The sequence below is a fragment of the Schistocerca piceifrons genome, chromosome 3 (genome assembly GCF_021461385.2).
Source record: "Schistocerca piceifrons isolate TAMUIC-IGC-003096 chromosome 3, iqSchPice1.1, whole genome shotgun sequence".
Classification (NCBI taxonomy): Eukaryota; Metazoa; Arthropoda; class Insecta; order Orthoptera; family Acrididae; genus Schistocerca; species Schistocerca piceifrons.
This window is the reverse complement of record NC_060140.1, coordinates 792,948,937-792,970,878: the sequence shown is the minus strand read 5'-3', so window position 1 is coordinate 792,970,878 and position 21,942 is coordinate 792,948,937. Positions and strand designations below refer to the sequence as shown.

General features: G+C 43.2%; 1 protein-coding gene and 1 pseudogene across 1 annotated transcript in view; both read right to left on the bottom strand.

Annotated features, from left to right (window-relative positions):
* LOC124789070 (kazrin) overlaps nt 1-21,942 on the bottom strand; it is a 1,028,805-nt gene that overhangs the window by 218,974 nt on the left and 787,889 nt on the right. The window contains exon 6 of the mRNA XM_047256362.1: nt 2,732-3,073. Within this exon, the coding sequence (XP_047112318.1) occupies nt 2,732-3,073 (342 nt within the window). The remainder of the gene's footprint in view (nt 1-2,731; nt 3,074-21,942) is intronic.
* Nucleotides 8,896-9,013, bottom strand: LOC124790603 (annotated as a pseudogene).

Below are 21,942 nucleotides of genomic sequence, written 5' to 3'. Positions count from 1 at the left end.
GTGACTCCCCTCCATCAAGAAAGTGAATACAAGGCCGCGGCGTGCGAGCAATACAAACAACGACCTGGAAGCCACAATATTTTGGAGAAACGTTACCCCTCTCTAGCTCTGCCCGTTTCGCTTCTAGCGGGAAAAATCCCTTTCTAACCAACGACATCGGTCCACCAATGATAGTCACAAGAGTTTTAGGCGATAGCCCCCTTTTTCGGCTCTATCGCGAAAATACTTCTACCCAAGAGTTGTAAATTCAACCAACATTGAATTCAGTCATACAGAAATGACACTGCTAAATAAGGCAGTAAAATCTGATAAAGGTTCCACAGCATTTATTATGTTTAAGAATGATTATATACACAAAACACTTGAATTCTTTGCAAACAACCACATACAGGAAGTCCAAGGTGACCCCACACCAAAGTTTCAAGCTAAAATAAGAAACTGCCTCAACAACAGTAACTTCCTTTTAACTAAGAATGATGTACGAGACCTTATTGTGATGAACCCAACAGCCCCCAAACTCTGAGCACAACCAAAAGTCCATAAAACCAACACACCTATCAGGCCTATTGTGAACTCAATTAATAGCCCAGCCTACAAATTAACGAGAGAACTAAATGACATACTTTTAGAAAAATACACATTTGAAAAATCATATGCAACAAGGAACAGCTATGAACTTATTCACAGTTTGATAGATTTGACGGTACCACCTCAAGCCAAGTTTCTATCCCTAGATATTGATAACCTTAACAGCAGTATACCTGTAGATGAAACAGTTGAGATAATAGGAATGAACCTATTGAGAAACAAGACAATGAGCAAACCAGAAATCATAGAACTTGTAGATGTACTTAATCTAGTGCTCTCATATAATTACTTTTCTTTTAACAATAAAATATACAAGCAGGACCAAGGATTAGCAATGGGAAGCCCTCTCAGTGGCATATTAGCTGAAATATTTATCAACCATATAGAAAATAAAATTCTATCACTAAATGATAACATCACAAGCAATGTTAAATTCTATAAGAGATATGTAGATGACACCCTCATTCTATTTGATGGCACAGAGGATGAAGTGACAAACCTTTTTAACAAATTCAATAGCCTACATAAAAATATTCAATTCACCCTTGAACAGGAAGAAGACAACACCATACCTTTTCTTGACATAAAAATATCAATACAGAACCAAAAGGTAGCTTTCAATGTTTACAGAAAACCTACTGGCACTGACACCAGTATACCAAGTCCTCAACACATCCCTCCTCCCACAAAAAAGCTACTTATAGATCAATGCTGTACAGAGCACACAAATTTCCACTTCATCATACAGAACTCCAACCAGAAACAGAAACCATAACATATACTGCAATAAACAATGGATATGACCATTCTCTAATTAATAACATGTCACAACAGATAAAAAATAAACTGAACAAACAACATCAAACTACACTCACAACTGACAGTGCCCCAGCATGTAAAATATGTAAAAATGCCATATCTTGGAATAGTGTCTGACAAATTAGCAAGACTATTCAAAAACACAGAAGTAAAAAGTAGCTTCAGCACCGACAACCTAAGTAGGAAGCTTATTCACAATATTAAACCACCAGATACAAGTCTTGATGCATCTTGCATTTACAAAATTACCTGCAGCCAATGTAATAAATATTATATCGCGCAAACAGGCAGAAATTTCAGAACCAGATTTAAAGAACATTTAGACTGCTACAGGCTTGATAAATGTAACAAATCAGCAGTAGCAACTCACATTAAAGGCACAGGTCACCCTTTGAAAATCGAAGACAACCTAGAAATTTTACACAAAATAGGAAAAAGTAAAAGAATGCATATCATGGAAGAAATGGAAATTTTCATACATATCACAAACCATGGAGATAACATTCTTAATGAAATAACCGTATTCAAAAACTCAAAATTCTTCAACAGTCGTAAGCCAGTTCTAACTCAATAGATTCAAGAAATGTCAATGTAAATAATTGACTAGAACCAAGAATATCGATACGAAACCTCGATAATCGATACAGACTCATATGCTACAGTCCGCCATCTTGTGTTGAGTGTATAACATCGAAGCAATTTGTGCAGTGACAAAATATAATGTGCAATAGTTTAACGTCAATCAACAGCTCCGCCATTACACCAGTGATGCAAGTGAAGCAGCAAGATGATGTAACTGTAAGTGATCAACTTTCATATAAAAGCCTTTCACACTATTTTAGTAACACATAACTGATGCAAATCTATCTGCATCCGATACAGGCTGTGATATACGTAGTCAACAACAAAGAAGAAAACCAGCAGAAGACATCACTGATTTTGATTTCTAGCAATACACTGCCCCCCTCCGTCCCCCCAAATGCCACACCAGCAGCTACAGTAAAAAACAATGAACAAAGTGTTCTAGATTAATCTAGTTTAAGACTATTTTTAAGTAACATTTCTCTATGTATGTATGTATAAACGCCGGAAGATGAACAGAACATGTTTGAAACGTGTTGCATTATGTTAGATTAAGCATAAAATAAAAAGTGACTGATAGCAGAAACTTGAAGCAAATAATTAATACTTCTTTTACTATCCAATGACGATGGCCCATCAACTGTAGCCGCAATTTATTTTTTTTTAATAATTTTTTTACCCAGTAATCCCACTTCTCTAGAAATGCGACGCTGCATAACAACACGGAAGATTTTAACAGTACCTGCGAGCGCCTCGCGAGCGTGCCGCAGCTCCATGTCGAGCGCCTGGACGCGCAGCGACTCCTCGGCTCCGCTGCCGCCGCCAGCTGGCGCGGCCGCCCCCACCGCCCCCTCGGCGCCGGTCGCCGCCCCCGCAGCCGCCGCGCTGCTGGCCGCCCCCGCGCCCGCGGCCGTCAGGTCCCTGGAGGCGACCAGCATGCGCAGCTCGGCTACCTCGCACTTGAGACGCTCGTTCTCGAGCCGCAGCCGCATGGCGGCTGCCGGGTTGTTGACGGCGTCGCGTTCCGAGCAGCCGCCAGACTTTCCCTTGGGCCGAGAGCCGCCTCCCGGCACTGCGTCCGCGTCTGCACAGCGGGAGCGACCACTCTCTGTAAAGGGCCTGCAAACACGCTACGAGGCAAATAAAACTCACAGTCACTGCCAAATAGAGAGATATTCAAAAGGAAGCTCGTCGGTCTCAATTATATGTAACCAACCATAATCTTCAGATTCTACCTCGGCTGTAACAAATATTTGCTTTATTGAAAACCCACAGTTGGCTAATTTCAGCCTTACACTTCATTTGCAAGTGCTATGTACTATGAAAGCAGCACAAAGATACACCAGGTTTATGACTGGCTTACCGACATAAAAAAATATATTCTACACTAAAGCGTCAAAGAAACTGGTATAGACATGCGTATTCAAATACAGAGATGTGTAAACAGGCAGAATATGGCGCTGCTGTCGGCAACGCCTATATAAGACAACAAGTGTCTGGATGAGTTGATAGATCGGTTACTACTGCTACGATGGCAGGTTATCAAGATTCGAGTTTGAACGTGGTGTTACAGTCGGTGCACGGACATGGGACACACCATCTCCGAGGCAGTGATGAAGTAGCGATTTTCCCATACGACCATTTCACGGGTGTACATTGAATATCAGGAACACGGTAAACCATCAAATATCCGACGTCGCTGCGGCCGGAAAAAGATCCTGCAAGAACGGGAGCAACGACGACCGAAGAGAATCGTTCACTGAGACAGAAGTGCAACCCTTCTGCAATTTGCTGCAGATTTCAATGGTGAGCATCAACAAGTGTCACCGTGCGAACCAGTCAACGAACCATTATCGATATGGGCTTTCGGAAGTGTAGGCCCCTCTCGTGTACCATTGATGACTGCATGACACAAAGCTTAACGCCTCGCCTGGGTCCGTCAACACAAACATTAGACTGTTGATGCCTGGAAACATGCTGCCTGGTCGGACGAATCTCATCTCAAATTGTATCGAGCGGATGGACGTGTACGGGTATGGAAAAAACCTCATGAATCCATGGACCCTGTATGTCAGCAGGGGACTGTTCAAGCTGTTGGAGGTTCTGTAATGGTGTGGGGCATGTGCAGCTGGAGCGATCTGGGACCCCTGATGTGTCTAGATACGACTCTGATAGCACACTACTATCTGATCACCTGCATCCATTCATGTCCATTGTGCATTCCGACGGAACTGGGCAATTCCAGCAGGACAATGCAATACTCCACACGTCCAGAATTACTACAGAGTGGCTCCAGGAACACTATTCTTTCTGAGTTTAAACATTTCCTCTGGCCACCAAACTCTCCAGACATGAATATTCTTTGGCATATCTGGGATCGCTTGCAACGTGCTGTTCAAAAGAGATGTTCAGCCCTTCATACTCTTACGGCGCGCGGGATTAGCCGAACGGTCTAAGGCGCTGCAGTCATGGTCTGTGCGGCTGATCCCGGCGGAGGTTCGAGTCCTCACACGGGCAAGGGTGTGTGTGTTTGTCCTTAGGGTAATTTAGGTTAATTAGTGTGTCAGCTTAGGGACTGATGACCTTAGCAGTTCAGTGCCATAAGATTTCACACACATTTTGCCGGCCGGGGTGGCCGAGTGGTTCTAGGTGCTACAGTCTGGAACCGAGCGACCGCTACGGTCGCAGGCTCGAATCCTGCCTCGGGCATGGATGTGTTTGATGTCCTTAGGTTAGTTAGGTTTAAGTAGTTCTAAGTTCTAGGGGACTGATGACCTCAGAAGTTAAGTCCCATAGTGCTCAGAGCCCTTTTACGAATTTACGGACAGCGCTGCAGGATTCATGGTATCAATTCCCTCCAGCAATGCTTCAGACAGTAGTCGAGTCTATGCCACGTCTTGTTGCGGCACTTCTGCGTGCTCGCGGAGGCCCTACACGATATTAGGTAGGTGCTCCAGCTTCTTCTCTTCAGTGTAAGAGGGAAAAAGTATGCAACACGAAGCAATTATCCAATTGAGAAGGAAATCTGTAGATGTGACGTACATGTACAGACAAACAAGTGATTACAATTTCAGAAAAATTGAATGATTTGTTTAAGAAAGTTAAAGTAAAGCCGTGTGGCATGAATGGCTGGGAGATACCGAAGGGCAGGTTCAGCTTCCTAATTGGAAAGGTTTCCCCTATTCTTCGCGCCCGCATGCAAAGAGTTAGAACTGCGTGCGTTAGTGTACCTGTTATGTGTAGGTGACTGTAATGGGTGAGTGTGTGTAGTGCAGTGTCATGATCTTTTGAAGACGGTGAGAGAAGGAGAGAGTGAAACCTTGTCCCGGCACATAGCTTCCTCCTCTCGAAGAGCTCCAAGTGAGCCACCGAACCTAACGTCCCATCAACAGTTGCACATCCCCTCACTTCCTGAGGCAGTGCGGTGGGGTTTGGAGCTGAATCTAGAACAATGACGCCAAGACTGCTGATCAGAAGCTATACGCCACCATCTCTTCTCCCTTTGCCGCCCAAACATCGACAATGAAAATTTTCTCCCCGACCCGGATTCGAACCAGCTTACCCTGCGGGTCGAAAGCCACCGCACCGGCTTGTGGTAACGAACTCGGCCACAGAGGTTCATATTAATTCGACAGAAAGAACTTCAGGAACTGAGCAAGTCAGTAACGTTTTGATCCACTAGCGGCCTTAACGAAGCAGTTGTTCAGCCTGACATTGATTGATGGAATTGTTGTAAGTCATCTTGAGAGATATCGTGAAAAATTATGTACAATGGGAGTTAGATCTGCAAAATTTCGAACTGCATGGAGGGCCCTGTTCATAATACTCCAAACGTTCTCTGCGGGGGAAAAATCCGGCGACGTTGCTGGCCAACGTAGATTCGGCAATGATGAAGACAAGCAGTAGAAACTTGCGCCGCGTGTGAGCAGGCATTATCTTGCTGAAATATAAACCCAGAATAGCTTGCCATGAAGGGCAACAAAATGAAGCGTACAATATCGCCGACGCACCGCTGTGCTGTAAGGGTGCCACAGATGACAACCAAAGAGGTTCTGCTACGAAATGGAACGGCACCTCAGACCTTCACTACTGGTTTTCGGGCTGTGGAACGGGAGACAGTCAGGAAGGTATCCACTACTGTCTGGGGCGCCTCCAGACACATCTACTCTGATCATCGGGGCTCATTTAACGAGACTCACCACTACAGACAATTCTGCTCCAGTAAATGAGATTCCAGACCGAAGACGTGTCTGGAGACGCCCCGGAGAGCTGACTGTCAGCCGCCATACGACCCAACAACCGGGAGTAATGGACTGGGGTGTCATTGTATTTCATAGTGAAGACTGGTGGTCAGAAACTTAGGCCACCATCTCTTCTCCCCTTGCTCTCTGATTGTCATCCGCAGCATCCTTACAATACACCGGTATGTCGACGGTATTCTACGCCCCATTATCTTTTTGTCCTTCTTGGCAATGCATTCTGCGCTTACCATTTTCCTCAAAAGAGGAAAGGCCGCTGGACCTGATGGGATACCAGTTACATTTTACACAGAGTACGCGAAGGAACTTGTCCCCCCCCCCCCCCCCCCCCCACCCATTCTTGCAGCGGTGTACCGTAGGTCTCTAGAAGAGCGCTGCGTTCCAAAAGATTGGAAAAGGGTACAGGTCATCCCCGTTTTCAAGAAGGGACGTCGAACAGATGTGCAGAACTATAGACCTATATCTCTAACGTCGGTCAATTGTAGAATTTTGGAACACGTGTTATGTTCGAGTATGATGACTTTTCTGGAGACTAGAAATCTTCTCTGTAGGAATCAGCATGGGTTTCGAAATAGACGATCGTGTGAAATCCAGTTCGTGCTATTCGTCCACGAGACTCAGAGGGCCATAGACAAGGGTCCCAAGGTAGATGCCGTGTTTCCTGACTTCCGCAAGGCGTTTGATACAGTTCCCCACGGTCGTTTAATGGACAATGTAAGAGCATACGGACTATCAGACCAATTGTGTGATTGCATTGAAGAGTTCCTAGACAACAGAACGCAGCATGTCATTCTCAAGGGAGAGAAGTCTTCCGAAGTAAGAGTGGTTTCACGTGTGCCGCATGGGAGTGTCGTAGGACCGTTGCTATTCAAAATACATATAAATGACCCTGTGGATAACATCGGAAGTTCATTGAGGGTTTTTGCGGACGATGCTGTAGTATATCGAGAGGTTGTAACAACGGAAAATTGTACTGGAATGCAGGAGGATCTGCAACGAATTGACGCATGGTGCAGGGAATGGCAATTGAATCTCAATGTAGACAAGTTTAATGTGGTGCGAATACATGGAAAGAAAGATCCTTTATGATTTAGCTACAACATAGCAGGTCAGCAACTGGAAGCAGTTAATTCCATAAATTATCTGGGAGTAGGAATTAGGAGTGATTTAAAGTGGAATGACCATATAATATTAATCGTCGGTAATGCAGATGCCAGACTGAGATTCATTGGAAGAATCCTAAGGAAATGCAGTCCGAATACAAAGGAAGTAGGTTACAGTACACTTGTTCGCCCACTGCTTGAATACTGCTCACTGGTGTGGGACCGTACCAGATAGGGTTGATAGAAGAGATAGAGAAGATCCGACGGAGAGCAACGTGCTTCGTTACAGGATCATTTAGTAATCGCGAAAGCGTTACGGAGATGATAGATAAGCTTCAGTGGAAGACTCTGCAAGAGAGACGCTCAGTAGCTCGGTATGGGATTTTGTTGAAGTTTCGAGAACATACCTTCACCGAGGAGTCCAGCAGTTTATTTCTCCCTCCTACGTAGATCTCGCGTAGAGACCATGAGGATAAAATCAGAGAGATTAGAGCCCACACAGAGGCATACCGACAATCTTTCTTTCCACGAACAACACGAGACTGGAATAGAAGTGAGAATCGATAGAGGTACTCATGGTACCCTGCGGAGTATGGATGTAGATGTAGATGTAGAAGGCAATGCCCGCCTGCACACGGCGAGAGTTTCTACTGCTTGTCTTCGTGCTTACCAAAAGCTACCTTGGCCAGCAAAGTCGCCGGATCTCTCCCCAATTGAGAACGTTTAGAGCATTACGCGCTGGACGTTCCAACCAGCTCCGCGATTTCGACGATGTAACGCGTCAGTTGGACAGAATTTGGTTGGATATACCTCAGAAGGATATCCAATAACACTATCATTCAGTGCAAAGCCGAATAATTGCTTGCATAAGGGCCAGAGGTGGATCAGAGCGTCATTGACTTGCTCCATTTCTGAAGCTCTTTCTCTTGAATAAATCATCCAAATTTCCTGGAACTGTTATAATTTGTTTGTCTCTACATGTACGTCACATCTACCGATTTCTGTCCCATTCGCAAAAGTCCTTCGTTGCGTGTGGTATTCTTTTTTCTTTCCTTGTCTTGGAGTGTATTTTGGCACGTAATAAATGGTGAATGGTCTTGGTCGCAAACTAATTAATTGACGTGATTCAATACATCGTCATCAAACACAGCTGTTCATTGTCTAGTGAAGGAACAGAATATAGAAAAAGATGCATACATTTTTATGCCTCTTTATTATACAGTGTTTCCTTTAGGACAGCTGTGTCTGATGATGACGTATCGAAACACGTCAATAAATTAATTTGTGACCATCTTTCACCATTCACTGTGTGCTGATTGTGATTGGTCATCTGCCTTATAAAGCACTCCGTCTTCATGCCAGAAGTGGCCCACCGGGACCATCCGACCACCGTGTCATCCTCAGATGAGGGTGCGGATAGGAAGGGCGTGTGGTCAGCACACCACTCTCCCGGTCGTTATGATGGTTTTCTTTGAACGGAGCCACTACGATTCGGTCGAGTAGCTTCTCAATTGGCATCACGAGGCTGTGTGCACCTCGAACCGTGGCAACAGCGCATGGCGGCCCGGATGGTCACCCATCCAAGTGCCGGCCACGCCCGACAGCGTTTAACTTCGGTGATCTGAAGGGAACCGGTGTATCCACTGTGGCAAGGCCGTTGCCCCATCTGTTTTATAGATGGAGGTATTTCATTGTCTAGCGAAGGAAAAAACAAAACGAAGGACAGCCAGCCGGCCGGAGCGGCCGAGCGGTTAAAGGCGCTACAGTCTGGAACCGCACGACCGCTACGGTCGCAGGTTCGAATCCTGCCTCGGGCATGGATGTGTGTGATGTCCTTAGGTTAGTTAGGTTTAAGTAGTTCTAAGTTCTAGTGGACTGATGACCACAGCAGTTAAGTCCCATAGTGCTCAGAGCCATTTGAACCATTTGAAGGACAGCCTAAAATATGGACTGCCAGATGCGATCGATGTTTTAGCCTGCTATACATCTTTTAGTCGATGCACCATCTCACATTTTTTGCCGGTAGTAGCATTTTTTTAATGTATGTCGACCTTAGGTGTATGAAGCTAGATTTTAAACTGTCATTTCATTGTATATTGCCTCGTTTTTACACATCGTCAACATTTGCTATAGCAAACGACTTTTATCACTTTTTAAATAAATACGCTTTCATATTTGTCGTTTGTTACGTTAATTTTATATTTATATATCATTTAGCTGGACCATGTATCACAATAACTGTTAAGACTTTGAACACAAGCTATCTTCAGCCGCAAAATGCAGCTTTCTAGCTGTTGTAAATCTTATCTCATTTATTTGTTGTTATGTATGTATTTATAACCACTTTTTTATGATATTATTCTTTTGTATTTTCTGGTACATATTTTTCAATTATTTTACGTCCAAAAGCAATGAAGAATTCCTATCTCATTTCCCTCAACCTTACTTGACTCTGCAGACGCAGTTGCTGCTTTGGCACACGGTTCAGACTAAGCTTATTTGTTACAAATTTGAGCACCTAATATGTCTATAGTTACAAAGATATTTGCTCATACTTCTCTGAGACACGTATGTCGATATCTGAACACACGGAGAGAACAACTGGCAGGTGGTTTTCAAGAACGAAACCGAGCACATACAGTTACTTATAAAGTGGCAATAGTTTCGAGGATAGCTATCATTGCATTCAGTAAACATTCTGCTTTTAAATTTGACGCTTGCACATTATGTGGTCGGTCTGAGAACTGCTGCGAAAGTTTATTATTTATTTATTTATTTATTTATTTATTGTTCCGTGGGACCACATTTAGGAGAAGTCTCCATGGTCATGGAACGAGTCAATACATGAAATTATAACACGATTGTAGAAACAGATAAAATGAAATATAAGAAACATATTCAGGCGACAAGTCGTTAGTTTAAATAAAGAAAATCAAAAATGTACACTGGAATTTGCTTAATTTTGTATCTCTTCCAGGAGCTCCTCGACAGAATAGAAGGAGTGAGCCATGAGGAAACTCTTCAGTTTAGACTTAAAAGTGTTTGGGCTACTGCTAAGATTTTTGAGTTCTTGTGGTAGCTTATTGAAAATGGATGCAGCAGAATACTGCACTCCTTTCTGCACAAGAGTCAAAGAAGTGCATTCCACATGCAGATTTGATTTCTGCCTAGTATTAACTGAGTGAAAGCTGCTAACTCTTGGGAATAAGCTAATATTGCTAACAACAAACGACATTAAAGAAAATACATACTGTGAGGGCAATGTCAAAATTCCCAGACTATTGAATAGGGGTCGACAAGAGGTTTTCGAACTTACACCATACATAGCTCGCACAGCCCGTTTTTGAGCCAAAAATACCCTTTTTGAATCAGAAGAATTACCCCAAAAAATAATACCATATGACATAAGCGTATGAAAATATGCGAAGTATACTACTTTTCGTGTTGAAATGTCACTTATTTCAGATACTGTTCTAATGGTAAATAAAGCGGCATTTAGTTTCTGAACAAGATCCTGAACATGGGCTTTCCACAACAGCTTACTATCTATCTGTACGCCTAGGAACTTGAACTGTTCCGTCTCGCTTATAACATGCCCATCCTGTCTGATTAAAATGTCAGTTCTTGTTGAATTGTGGGTTAGAAACTGTATTCCGGCCAGTATTCCGGTAGTAGCTCGCACGGCCAGGTGTTGCAACCAGTCTTACGCCTATAATGTATATGAATGAACCCAAGAAGTTCTGCCATACGCTACTAGGTGGCAAGGGCGTCGTTTCACTGCGGCAGGGGATTTTAATGTATCGTAGTTCAGCAAATTTGCACAAAATATTTATAAATTATACAAACAAACCTTCCTCGTGAATCAGTCTAGTAATAATGAAAGCCGTATCAAAATCCCTATAGTAGTTCCTGGGATTAGCCTGGAAATACAGATAGAAACTGGGGCAGGGTACTTTAATTTCTGTATCTACAGCCAGAAAGCAGGAGATTTGTAGATAGGTGATACATAAATAGAAGACAGATTCTGTGGTTTATAACGCTTGATCTACAAAAAGTGATCCACAAAACTACCATCCAATCTCACTGACGTTCATCTCTTATAGAATGATAGGACATATTCTGAGCTGAAGAGGTATTTTACTCTGTCCATCACTGATGAAGTTTTCCCCAAAGTATGGAATTCCGTTGTATTTTATTGCCTGAAAGACAGACTTCCTCGGCTGTATTTTATTGATGTTGATTATTCATACAACAAAAGTATTCGATTTCAGAATACACATTTCATCGTCAGGAAGTAGAGGAAGTTCAGAATTTAACATGTTTTGACATGTTTCGACCTTACCAACAGATCAAAACAGATCAAAAGGAAAGAAATACGCGTCAACTTATTGTGAGCCTAAACACAAACTGGGTAGCGTAGAACTTGGCAACGCGATTAATAAATACCAAAATAAAATCTGAAAAAACAGATACTCCTTATCACACTGGATTTATGTTACACTGGATCAACTCCCAGCCCAAGCCTCGTGACAACTGACTGAGGAGGCGCTACAGGCAAATGCGGATTGACGAAACAGTTGAATATTAAACTTAAAAGCTTCACTCATAAGATGAAACGACATAAAAATACATTTAATGATTTAAATGACTCCACAGTCCTATCCATACACATAATAATAATAATAATAATAATAAGCGACTTGCATGTCCTAATCTATCCACATATCCACCAGCAAATTGGGAACTATAGTTTAAAGCGGAATCCGAACCACGTGTCCATTTTTCACATTGTTGAGAGATGACGGTTAGATTAAACGCAGACTGGCGGTTTTCTTGGTCGGACCAGGATTCGATTCCTCAAACCCTCGGTTTTCAGACACGCGCTTTATCACTGGACCGCCAGGCTCGACACTATGTAAATACCAAGTGTGAATACATTGCACTGATTCAGTACGGCCCTCTTTGCACAAATGTGAAACGTAAAATACAAAAATAAAAAAAATTAACAGATACAATCAGACGATGAAAAGTTCAAAACTAAGCGAAGGCAACAAAAATAAAAAAAAATTAACGGATACAATCAGACGATGAAAAGTTCAAAAGTGAGCGAAGGCAACCATGGTGATGTATCATTACATAATCATACTTGTTGTTTGTATTATGTATAGGAAGAATGACTGTTAGGGTCTTTTAAATTACTTAACACGTTCTAATGTCGGTTTATCGTATTACTAAAGCTATTATGTTTAATTTTCAGCTGGTTTGTCAATCAGCATTTGACTGTAGTGTCACGTAGTGGTTATTTGTTATCAGTATCTCAGTGAGCCATCATGAGACTCAGTCTGACATTTGATTGCTGTAATGTACAGTTCAGTTGCTGACATGACATTGTTTCTGTGTTTCATATGATATTTTCAAATGTATTAATCGTGATGAAATGTTCTATGCTGACCACTTTGTGTATCAGTTAAAATGAATTGCTCCTTGCATGTTTCCCTTTCCTGTATTTAGATGTTTAGATCACATCATCACAACAACAACAACAACAAGGCCCATGACGACTACAATGGCTGTATCTATGGCCGAAATGCGTCATAAGGAACGATGAACGCACTGAGATCGAAACGAATTCATCTACATCTACATCTCCCTTCCTTGAAAAACAATACAGAATATGTGATGCGCGCACGGTGGTTTATTATCGTTTGCAATGCGTGATTTGCTGTCGAAGATGGAGCATTACTCCTTGCAGCAACTTGCAGGCATACATTTAAAATGTGCTGTAGCATGATTTTTACGTGACGGAATTTGAAGAACACGTATTCTAGATTGCAGTAGATCGCTCATGATACTATTAAACTTAAAATTTACTTTATAAATCGTATTAATATCAAAACAACTGGAATTGCAGAACAACATGTTTATGGAACAATAATTATCATCAACGCAACAGAAGAGAGGTTCAATGAGAACTTTAGGAGACGGCCACGACAGAATACTTAAAGTACTCAGCTTACATGCACTATATACGTAATTTTACTGCTAGAAATAGATGTTCAACGCAAACGTTAATTAGGAATGATGTCTTGAACAGGGTAAAAGAGTAAGGTTCGGCTATGCAATTATTTCTCTCTCTCTTTTTTTTTTTTTTTTTTTTTAACAAAATAGCTGACCTTAAGATCTCAACGTTAAAATTCTGGGCAACCTTCTAAGATTTGCAGATCGTTCAAAATGTTAAATGTTACGTAAATATTGTTTCCCCTGGAAGTATAGTACCATCGTCACATGTGCCGGAATCGGTGTTGCAAGGTAAGCTGGTATAACTTCGAATTAAACGTTCGTATTTTACGCATGGTGTTGCAACGATTTCCGCAAAGCGCCTCAGTGGATAGCGGTCAAATTCACTGACGCAGCAGTGCAGCCCGTCCAGGCGAACGGCAGAATCATCCTGCGTAAAATTGGAAATTAGACCAGTGTACTTTGTACCAGTGTTCCCAGAGTATTTGAGGTCTTCAGAAAGACGTTTTGGCGGAATCCAGTGTATATTTATCAGCCTTAACTCTGCAGACCGAAGACGATTACAGACTGTTGGTGCTCCGGGAAAGCGTGAAAACTGGCATTAAATCCGTTCGTCGGCCAAGTGAAAAATGACACAGAGCGTCCAGGTTCTAGAACGCGATATTTTGTCTACTGCTTGTGGAAATAAGATTTTTCTTCCATGTGGCCAAACCTGTATGGATATTACCAGGAGAAACGTAGGTAATCGACTGAACTACGAAACTTGTCGGTGGGATAAAATTAATTAATTGTACTGGCGTATTGTCTTCACCAACGCACAGCATCTGGTTCCATATTGCAGAGTACTACCATTCACTGACTGGTTTGTACAGTATCGTTATAAAACGGGAGTCCTTTCTTTTGTTTCATAGTGCCGAGTGTTAACAACACACATAAACTTCTATTTTCCGTTGGTTCATGGGCATTTAAGTACCAACTTGAAAATGCTACACGGAAGGAGAGTATCTAGTTTCACGTCTGGGTTTCTCAAATAGTCTTGCGGAAGAAATCTTTTGGATATATAAAATTAAATAGATGAGAGATTAATGCGGTCCGTGGTAGAGTATTTTGAGACATCGTTTTCATTACCAAACCTGTTACAAAAACGTAAGCACGCCGCTCTTGGCAACCTCTCAGCTTCACCAGCTCTAGAAAAAGACAAATAACGTGTGCCTCTCACTTCTTTCATTTATTTCAAGACAGATGAAAATTAGGAGGTAGCAGAGGCACAATTGCTCAAGCGAGCGCCTACTCGATAGCAAAAACAGAACGAGAAGGCGCATTTTTAAGCACACTGGACTCGCATTCGGGAGGACGACGATTCGAATCCACCTACATCATTATTTAAATTTTCCGTGATTTTCCTAAATCACTCCAGACAAACGCAGGGATGGTTCTTTTGAAAGAATGCGGCCGGTTTCCTTCCCCATTCTTGAAACAATATGAACTTGTGCTCCGCCACCGATAACCTCGATGTCGACGGGACGTCAAACCCTAATCTATATCTACATGACAGTTCTTTAATTGATACTTAAGTTCCTGTCCGAGGATTCTTCGAACCACCTTTAAGCTATTTCTGTACCTTTCCATTCTCTAACGGCGCACGGGAAAATGTACACTAAAATCATTCCATACTATTGTAATTCCTCTTATTTTATTATGATGATCATTTCTTCCTATAACGGTTGGCGACAATATTTTGCATTCAGAGGTGAAACCTGGTGCCCGAAATTTCGTGAAAAGATCTCGCCGTAACGAAAAACGCCTTTGTTCTAATGATTGCCACCCCAACTCGTTTATAATATTCGCGACACTCTCTCCCTTACTTCGAAAGAATACAAAACGAGCTGCCATTCTTTGACTTTTTCGATGTCCTCCCTCAATTATATCTGATAAGGATCTCATACTGCACAACAGTATCCTAGCAGAAGACTGACAACGGTGGACAGTAGATCCGTAGGTGTTCCTCCAATAAACGCAGTCTTCTCTTTGCCTATGTAAGCGTACTGACACGTTCCATGACCTTGGAGATTTGCTCCTCAATTTGGTCCTAAGAACCTGACGTGTAAATAAATAAATAAAAAAATATTTTTGACTGTGTGCTACTGTTTTAGCAATAGCTTATCTTAGCATTTAAGACTCTTCGGATTGATGTAAGCAAATGATTGTGGAAGTATTAAGTTGTGATGTACTTGTTACTGTGCTCTGCGTGTTAGACGACGAAATTACCGACAATAAAATCAGTAAATGGACTAAGTACATGCTTATCACATAATGTACATACTATAACATATTTTCAAACAACTTCCGGGAATTCAGCCAGGTAACACTTTCAGCGACCGCCGATATTTCGGCGGGAGAACACCCCGCCATTTTCAAGGCAAACTGCAACGGACAGGCGACGTACATGCAAATTTAATACCTCGGTTCTCGGACCCAAGCAGGAAAGATAACACACACACACTGAACACTAGTGTTCAGTGTGTGTGTGTTATCTTTCCTGCTTGGGTCCGAGAACCGAGGTATTAAATTTGCATGTACGTCGCCTGTCCGTTGCAGTTTGCCTTGAAAATGGCGGGGTGTTCTCCCGCCGAAATATCGGCGGTCGCTGAAAGTGTTACCTGGCTGAATTCCCGGAAGTTGTTTGAAAGTTGTATACGCCAGGAGAAACTCAGGTCTCATATAACATATTTATCTTCCTGAACAGGCGTCTTTTTCGACACATAACCTCACAGTCACACACAGCCATTGAACCTAATCAAACTTCATATTAATTACAAAGTAAAAAAAACTGTAAATGTATCTGACGATTGCAGCATGCTGCTGACTTGCACTCTGCGAGTAACAAGTGACTGTTGCAGTATATATTATTATCTTAAAACCTTACAATTCAGACGCAGCCCTCAAATAACGTTCATATAACATTGATAAATTTAAGTTTATTTATTTTGCCTTGTGGCTACAGGTTTCGGTACACAGTGCCATTGACCGTGGGAGGTGCCGCCGTGGTTAGCACACTGGACTCGAATTCAGGAGGACGACGGTTCAATCCCGCGTCCGGCCATCCTGATTTAGGTTTTCCGTGATTTCCCTAAATCGCTCCAGGGAAATGCCGGGATGGTTCGTTCGAAAGGGCACGGTCGACTTCCTTCCCCGTCCTACCCTAACCCGATGCGAGCAATGATCTCGCTCTTTGGTCTTCTCCCCTAAACAACCCCAACACAGTGCCATTGGGTATTGTGTATCGTGTATTAAACCGGGGAGTTAGAAACGACGGAGAGGATTCGTTCCGCCATAGCCCTGAGTGGTTCACAACCCCACAACAGGCCACAGCAGTCCACCCACCCCACCACCGCCCCACACCGAACCCAGGATTGTTGTGCTGTTCGGCCCCCTAGTAGACCACCCCCGGAAACGTCTCATACCAGACGAGTGTAACCCCAAATGTTTGCGTGATAGAGGAATTGTGGTGTACGCGCACGTGGAGGCAGTGTTTGTGCAGCAACTGCCGACATAGTGTAACTGAGGCGGAATAAGGGGAACCAGCCTGCATTCGCCGAGGGGAAGAAGCGCGTTAGGCCGCATGGCTAGCCGGGCGGTCACACAGTACCATGGTCGCTCAGACCATCCCCTGGCGCGCAGTCGTTACGTTCGCTTTCCGCGAAAGTGTGGCAAATACTTGTATTTGAGTCACCTATTTGCGAAGCGAACGTGACAACTGCGTGGCAGGGTATGTCTTGAGCATGGTACTGTGTACCGAAACATTCAGTCGCTAGGCAGAATAAATAAACTGCGACTATAGACTAAAACAAACTTTTTCAGTATTGTATTCGTCGCTGCTACACTGACAGTATGCCGGCAATATGTTCTAGGTATTTAGCTGAAGTGGCAACCTTTAGATTCGTGTGATTTCAAATGGTTCAAATGGCTCTGAGCACTATGGGACTTAACTTCTGAGGTCATCAGTCCCCTAGAACTCAGAACTACTTAAACCTAACTAACCTAAGGACATCACACACATCCATTCCCGAGGCAGGATTCGAACCTGTGACCGAGCGGTCGCACGGTTCCAGACTGTAGCGCCTAGAACAGCTCGGCCACCCCGGCCGGCTCGTGTGATTTATTGTGTAACCGAAATTTCATGGATTCCTTTTAGTACTAGTGTGGATGACTTCATACTTTTCTTTAATTAGAGTCAACAGATACTTTTCGCGCCATGCAGATGTCTTACCTAAATCGTTTTGCAATTTGTTTATCTTCTGATGGCTTTACCAGATTGTAAACCACAGCATCATCTACAAACAATCTTGTATGACTCTACAGATTACCTCCCAAATCATTTATGTAAATCACCGATAGCAGAGGTCCTATAACAATTTCTTAGGGAACGCCTGTTAACACTTCAGTGTCACCCGATGACTTTCTGTTGATTATTACGTACTGATAAGAAGTCACGAGTACAATCACACAACTGAAACTTTACTCCATACACTAGCAATTTGATTAGAAGTTTGTTGTACAGAACGGTCTCAAACGCCTGCAAATTTGGAAATGTAGAATCAATTTGAGATGTCCTGTTCGTAACTCATATTTCCTTTGTTGACTAGTGACCTGTGCAACAACGCTAAAGACGTGGCAAGAATGGTGATAGATTTTTTTTTGTTCTATAACATCTAAGATCACAATTTTGAATAAAAATACAGCATCAGACCAGTGTAGGGAAGGCAGTATATATTAAGAAAGCTATAACGTTATTGTCCGCAGCTAGTGGTCTCACGGTAGCGTTCTCGCTTCCCGAGCACGGGGTCCCGGCTTCGATTCCCGGCGGGGTCAGGGATTTTCACCTGCCTCGAGATGACTGGGTGTTGTTGTGTCGTCCTTATCATCATTATTCATCCTCATTACGGTCGGAGGAAGGCAATGGCAAACCACCTCCGCTAGGACCTTGGCTAGTACGGCGGTCCGGGTCTCCCGCATCGTCACCTATGCTCTGTCAAGGAGTATGGGACCCCATCATCATCATAACGTTACTACACAACATCATCCGTAATCTCATCAATGCCGGCCTGTGTGCCCGAGCGGTTCTGGGCGCTTCAGTCAGGAACCGAGCGACCGCTCCGGTCGCAGGTTCGAATCCTGCCTCGGGCATGAATGTGTGTGATGTCCTTAGGTTAGTTAGGTTTAAGTAGTTCTAAGTTCTAGGGGACTGATGACCTCAGATGTTAAGTCCCATAGTGCTCAGAGCCATTTGAAACATTTGGATGTCATCAATAAATGAGGTTGAAATCGCAATTTTCCAGGGTGTGCGGGAATGTTCCAAAATCAGCACAAGACAATTTACAAATAGATATAATACTTCATCGCAATCAGCCGCACAAGTCAGGGAAAATTTTAAATTTTGTTTTGAACAAAATCCTATGCAACGAATGTAAAATAAGCTGCTTAATAAATATATACTTAAAGTGTCAATTATTCTGACTTGATATTAAACAACTATTATAGTTTTTATTTCTCTTGCCCCACAAAACATAAAAACTTCAGACTTTGTAAGTTGAAACACAAACGGCAAACCGTGTCCAAAATATCAAACCAATTGACCGCGTCCGCATCACCGTGTGCTCACGTACGACAGGTCAACCGCTGGCGAGTGTTTGATATTTTCCCTTGGTCGCAGCAGTTCGCTGACGTGGGACGCCACGGGGAACAAGAGATATGCGAGTCTTGCAACGAACTTGTGACGTCACGCTAGTTGCCTTGCCCGCCGACATATATCGCTAACGCTTGGCTCCTTCCAGCCCACGCGGAAAATTAATATCTCATTAAAAAAGTACCAACTAAAGGTCTTAGCTTTGTCATGTGCTATCGAGAGCTTGCTTATATTTAAACGCGCACCTAATAATTATTAAACTCGTCTGAAATGATAACTCGCTTCCCGCAGAGACGGCCGCTGGAAGTCGTTATGACCCGTAGTGTCGCATGCTGTGAAACACACACCTGGACATAATAGATAAATTCATTTACAATCTTACGAAACGGTGTTCTTTTTACATTCTTTCCGTTGCTGATTAGTAATTCGACGTCGGAATGACAAGATTCAAAAAGGTGGATTCAATATGGCGGATCAAAAATTGTAAATTTAGCGTGTTCGAGTAAAACTTGGGTTATAAAGTATTGTGAGATCGATAATAACGAATTAGAAGTCGAAATTGGCATACTGAAATGTTTTATTCGATATTTTATATTTTTCAATCGAAATCATAGTCACAGTCACTATTGCTTTTCTAAGGGTCGCTGTCGGGTTGTCGGTTGTCCACTGGGATTTGCTTCGAAAATCAGATCTTTTACCTTAGGTGGTATCTTTTTTCTTCAATAGTCATTTTCTGGACTCTAGAGTTGAATGAATCCGAAGATGCCAGATGCCGATGGAAGGCGTCACTTTCTCTCGGGAATACTTGTGTGTAAAATCTTCTTGACTACCTGGATATCCTTATTCCAATCTTCCTACGCATCTTCAGACAGCCGACCAATCGGGAACGGAGCAGCTTCGGTTATGGCATACGTGCATAAAAACTACATAGAGTAGTGTCGGCATTGGGCATTATTTCAGGATATTGTGTCCAGTGAAGCTGGCACCCGACTTTCAAGAAATATACATTTTTTCAGAGTTCTTCATTGATGTGTATTACTTCTAGAGTTTTCTGTACAAAATTGGAATATTTCTGCAGCATTTCTCAAAAAAACGATATTACTAGTGAAAAATTTATTTTTGTAAAAAAGATTATTTGCCAATTTGCGAAAAAATAATGATCACAATTCCGAATAGGTCCTCAAGAATTCTACAGAGAACGAAATTGACATTTTTTTGTGCAGATGATAGTTTATAAGATAAATGCAGTAATGAGGGACCGAGTTTTACCGTGTTGTACTGCAGCACGGCACAAAAAAGACCGCCCTTCAAAAACGTGCAGATGTGTGCACGCAAACACATTTGAACTCGTTAACTGTACTATTAAGGTAGTAGGAGAGCCGTTTACAAAAGTGGAGCCACGCAGAGGAAATTTTTTAGCCAACAATTTCAGATAATATCAGTAGTAGCTTAACGTCAGTACATGGGTTAAAAATATCAAACATACGTTCTAGAGTGCTAACCATCTTATTGTATCCTGAAAATCAGCCAGCATTGCTGTCATATATTAAACAGGCCATACAAACAATGTGTCTTGTCCGATTTACTGTTTACCGTCAACTGTCGCAACACGCGTCACGTCGACTTGAGACTGAAATGATACTGCCGTATTAGACAAGGACGCACCAGTCCAATCTACACGAGGTTTCACTGGACCAAAGTCGGAATGCGCACCTATTTTGTTAGTATTTTGCCCAGGTTTTCAAGCGAGTTGTCCCACTGAGCGCCAGTGTAATTTCGCGGGGGCTGCGGAAGCTCCAAGGCGCAGACGAGAGGAACGTTTCATTATTATTGTAGTTTATATGTTATCATTATTATTTTTATTTGCCCGCCCGGTTGGCCGTGCGGTCTAACGCACGGCTTTCCGGGTGTGAAGGAGCGCCTGGTCCCCGGCACGAATCCGCCAGGCGTATTTGTGTCGAGGTCCGGTGAACCGGCCAGTCTGTGGATGGTTTTTAGGCGGTTTTCCATCTGCCTCGGCGAATGCGGGCTGGTTCTCCTTATTCCGCCTCAGTTACACTATGTCGGCGATTGCTGCGCAAACAAGTTCTCCACGTACGCGTACACCACCATTACTCTACCACGCAAACATAGCGGTTACACTCGTCTGGTGTGAGACGTTCCCTTGGGGGGTCCACCGGGGGCCGAACCGCACTATGACCCTGGGTTCAGTGTGGGGCGGCGGAGGGGTGAAGTGGACTGCGGTGGTCGTCGTGGGGTTGTGGACCACTGCGGCTGTGGCGGGGACGGAGCCTCTCCGTCGTTTCTAGGTCCCCGGTTAACATACTATACAATACAATTATTTTTATTTAATTAAAAATGTAATGCAGACAGATTTGTCCGCGGAATCTCCTGGTATGATGTAAGAGAGTCCTAATCTGACAGACTGAATAAATAAGTTATTTAAAAATGTCGCTGGCCACGGCTAGCCCCCATAGAACTGCTCTTACCAAAGCTGTATGCACGGTTGTTGCAGCGATAAATGCGCATATCTTCTTGTGTTTTCTTCCTTTCGACGCTACAGTCACAAAGAAGCGTTTGTATCCGGCGGGAAAACGTCTGTCTCCAGTTGACAGGAGCTGGTGCGGTGACAGCCCTCAGCGCTGCAACTTGACCGGCGCTGCAGTCTCTCTGAGGAGTGCCACGTACCGGTGCTGGGACAGGTGAGTCGTACACAGCAGGGTGGTGGGCCGTCTCCGCAGAGAAAGGCCGCTGACAAAAGGCGGGCCGCAGAGGAGGAGAGGAGAGTAGAGAAGACGGATTGAAAACAAATTGCTCCGTGGGAGCTGCAGGAGGAGGAGGAGGAGGGGATAATGAAGAGGGGACAATGCGAGCCGCGTTAACCTGC